This window comes from Drosophila persimilis, unplaced genomic scaffold (genome assembly GCF_003286085.1).
Source record: "Drosophila persimilis strain 14011-0111.01,24,50 unplaced genomic scaffold, DperRS2 tig00000000-arrow-pilon, whole genome shotgun sequence".
In the NCBI taxonomy this organism is placed as follows: domain Eukaryota; kingdom Metazoa; phylum Arthropoda; class Insecta; order Diptera; family Drosophilidae; genus Drosophila; species Drosophila persimilis.
The window spans coordinates 27,855,119-27,859,456 of NW_020825288.1; the positions used below are offsets into that span (position 1 = coordinate 27,855,119).

Here is a 4,338-nt window from a genome sequence, read left to right on the forward strand (position 1 = left end):
GACCGTGAACCAAGTGGCAAGAGTTCAGCGAAATGCCTCAGGTAATCAGCTGTTTCTCAGGCTGAAACCTAAGACTATGCTGTTTTCTGATGCTGATACTGATGCTGCATTCAGCAAACAACATGATGCTTTATAAAATATGTTGACGGAACAACTTAACTGACCAGAAAGACAACGGAGCAGACAAATTTTCAGATGGGAGCCGAAAAAACGTCTCTCGAAATAATACAAATAAAATACCCCGTTGCTGGACGGCGCGGCTTAATCCGGTTATTAAACTTTACACTGTCCAACCAGGTTGCGTGTAAGTTCCCCCTCCTTTCTCATTTTATTTTGTATTATTTTGTTAAATGAAATGGCTTTTGAGCGACTATAAAAACGCTGCGCATGCTCAGCAACGCTTTTAGTTCATTCAAAAATTTCAAACCGTTCGGTTGGGACTGGAATACACCCCTATACCATATACGATATAATATCTAGCAGACATGTCTCTGAAATACGTAAGTTTTGGAATGGAATGCTGTTGCATTAATTAGACAGTTCTAAATTGCCGCAGGCTATAAATGAAAGTGTTTTCGGTAAGGTTTCGTTTCTGGTCTTTCTGGACATAAAATGTATTAAATAATGCAACAAATTTGTTCTAATCGAGAATTTGCATACGAATAAATTAGTGAACAAAATCCAGTTTGAGCACCTCAAAATCATTTATAGTGACGTAAAAGATTATGCAATTGGTTCTGACGGCAAGAAAGATCAGATATTTCCATATTAATATCATTTGTTTGGTGAATTAAAATTGATTTTGGAAATATAAATCAGCTATTATATATTTATAAAAGACTCTTCTGTGGTGACATCAACCATGGTATTTACCTATATTTATGACTAAATAAATTACTTTATTATCTGAGGTGTGAATCTGCGAACCATGAGCATAAGATGACAGATAACTTCTTTCTTTTCATCGACACAAATGTGCATACATTTCAAGCTCTATTAGTTTCATTATAATGCATATGTTAATCCGGGTCTAATGACCTTTCTCCCCAGAGGGAAAAGGCAGCAAGCTTCCGTTAGCATCGCCAAGCGAATAGAATGGGCCACCAAACGTATCTAGTTTCAGTTCCAAAAAAGACGCCAAACAATGCAAGGTTTTTGCTATTTTTGGAGGTCGAAACGAATCAGCTTAAAATACCTTTCGAGCACCCACACTTCCAGAGCTAAATTTTAGCCAAATTTTAAAACTGGAACAAAGCTTTTTGGACTAGTGGCTATGACCAAAGTCGAACAATAGGGCCATAACTTAGGAGCATCTTGGCAAAAGTGGTCTACAAATCAAAACTGGATCACTGGATAAGGTTATGCCATAGCTTCAACTAATTTTCCTTCTGTTTTTCCAGTTATTAATTGCCTCTGCAGTGCTGATCGGCGTGTGCCATGGTGATGTGTCGGAAATAAACGACCAAAAAATCGATTTGCTAGTGCCATTCAATGATTTGTTGCCGCCACTGCTGGATGAATCAACCATAAGCCCAACCACAAGCTCAACCACAAGCCCCAGCACTACATCTACCACAACTACAGTGGCACCTCCTCCTCCCACGGCAGCCATAACGAAACCCACAAAGAAATCGTATTACCTGAAGCCCGCTCAGCTCAACAAGGACGATAAGGTCAAGCCCAGCTCTGGAAAGCAGACCATACAGCTCCTCTCGCTGGATCTGCTGCCACCCTTCGAGGATGAGGCCAAGCCCGAGGAATCAAAGCCCCAAGAAGTAGCCAAAGTAGTGGCCGCGAGTGAGCCAAAATCTGTGGCCAGCCTGGCTCCCACTCCACTGGCAGTACTGAAGCCCCAACATGTGGCCAAAGTCGCTCCTCCTCCGCAGGCTGTTCTGAAGCCACAGTATGCACGCATTGCCTCCCCGGCGATACATCCCACACAGGCCTCCATTGGGGGAAGCTATACCTCTCGATTCTCAAACTACTTCCTCACGAGCACCCCGCGGCCACGGCGTGGTCCCCTGCCCACACTGACGCCCTTTCCACGGCACATCAAGAAGTAGAAATCCAATTAATTAATTTAGATAAGAAGTAAATCAAAAGCAAAGTAAACAACAAACATAAAATTAATTAAGCACAACACAAACTGAACGGAAAACAGAGTGAATGAGTGGAAAATATTCTGTATTATTTATAAACGACAGTTTTAAGCGCCACAAGTGAATTATGTGAATTCTGAAAAATATACGTAAATTAAAAACAGAAACAAAAACGATTGAGCATACAAAATGGAATGGAAAACATCACAGAAAGCAAATTGTAGGGTAATAGATGTACATATGAATAGAAAAGAGCTGTCATCTCAAGAAACATCAAATGAAGGCCAAATTTCAAAAGGAATTGGAGAAGAGAGCTGTCAAAGAGTTGACAGCTACATTTCAAAATGTATAATATGCAAGGCAAGGTGTCAGCTTCCTTCTGCACAATGCACAAGTAGCTTGTGCGCAATTACATATATTTAGCCTCTCTCTCTATCCCTCTACTCCTTTGTACTGGCTGACACACTCTAATGCGTGTATACCACAAAAGCGGAAAGCAAATTCATCAACGGCATTTAATTAATTGCCAGCAACGTGCAAATAACTTGGCGCCACCGAAACTGAAACCGAAACTGAATCTGACACTGAAAGCCGCTGTCAGCTGCCAAATAGCTACAAACGCTCTTAGCCCCCGGCTAATATACATATTATGGCGCCCTCTCGAATCTCGAACCCCCAAACCCGTACTGAACCCGTACCCAACGCGTCTCTTGACAGTCGTTCAACCTGCTAAATGCTAATTACGGCCCTCGACGACTTGGCGTTGATGATGTTGCCGGCACTCGGGGCCGCCGCGCCGTCAGATATTTGTCGCATTCGAACAGAGCTCCCAAAGCCGGTGCCCGGACAAGGGGACGGGAGCCCTGCTGCAGTGGTAATCGCATAGTTTGGGCGATCTAATCAAATCAAATCATTGCCGTACCGATTAGCCATATTTATGGCTCCCGTTTGTCACTCGACATTGATATTGTTTCGTTGTCTGTCCATTTGTCTGTCCGCGTTAATTACACGGCTGATTGACATTAATGCGTTCGCCCGTGTAGAGGATGAAGAGGATGCCCCTGCCACTGGCGATCTTGATGCAACAGCTTATTCAAATTGATATCTGGCCAATGGCAGATGCGTAACAAATATTTTCCATTGATTAATGATATTAACATAAGTTTAAAAAGCCATATAATGAATGCTTTTGATAAATGTTTTAAGCAATTATTTTTTTTGTTGGATGGGGGACATTCCCTTTCATTTCATTGATGAATCGTTTCGTTTTGCTTACACAATTTCATGTTTTATTACAGTTTGTTAATGTTGATAAGCAAATGGAGGGGCATTAAGCTTTCAGAGATCTGTTTATTTTTGTTAAAATTAAATATGGTACTCATATATCTCATATTTTTGGATGAAAGATTGAAATATTCTTAGTGTTGATTTTGGAATGCAATTTGTTCTGCATTTGGAACGAAATGAAAAGAGCAATTTATACTGTAGATCAACATTATTTATGATTTCATTTCAGATACGTTTTCAATTAAAATGTCCAACAGGACAGAAAAATATTTGCCAAAAAACCCGAAGTCCAAAATTCGTTCATCTCAATTTAGTGTGAAATTGATAAAACGCTTTTCAATTGCCATGACAACTTTATAAGCCGATTCTCCTTCTATTCTAAAACGTAATTTAAACAAAACTGAAACAGAAACTGAAACCGAAACCGAAGCCCCTCAATGTCAGGCCGTGACAAAATCATAGCGATTTAATGCGCTTCAACTAATTACTGCCAGTGGCAACAATCTGGCTGATACTCGTCGTAGTAGTAGTCTGTTGTCCCCTTCCAGCTGTGGCCGGGAGCTGCCAAGCCAAGCAACGATTTAAATGACACTAAGCGATGCCGAAAGGCGATTCGAATGGTGGGAATTTCCAACGCCAGAACGAACTCTGTGTACGCTTAATGAGCTCTGAATGCTATGCTAATGGTAATCCAATAGAGGGGCGGTCTGTCAGATGCTTTGATGTAACCCTATCTTACCTAATGCAACCTCAAGTCTTCCTTATCGTATATCACACTTTTTTAATTGGATTTCAATTGGTGGCTGATGATAATCCACTTTCGAAGAAGTCCTATCTATAGTTAATGCGATTTTAATAGTATTATGTTTCTCATAATTCGCTCAAGCTGGCTCTCATCTTTTTAAGCATTTAATCATTCTTTTGTCAAAATGATGTTCTTCTAAATGATGTG

The 4,338-nt window shown here is 40.6% G+C and overlaps 1 protein-coding gene across 1 annotated transcript; it reads left to right on the forward strand.

Moving 5' to 3' along the window:
• Positions 1-485: 485 nt before the first annotated feature.
• LOC6594274 (anti-sigma-I factor RsgI5) lies at positions 486-2,063 on the forward strand. Its single transcript, XM_026994745.1, has 2 exons — positions 486-500; positions 1,401-2,063. The coding sequence occupies exons 1-2, from the start codon at positions 486-488 to the stop codon at positions 2,061-2,063; spliced, it is 678 nt and encodes a 225-aa protein (XP_026850546.1).
• The last annotated feature ends 2,275 nt before the right edge of the window (positions 2,064-4,338 follow it).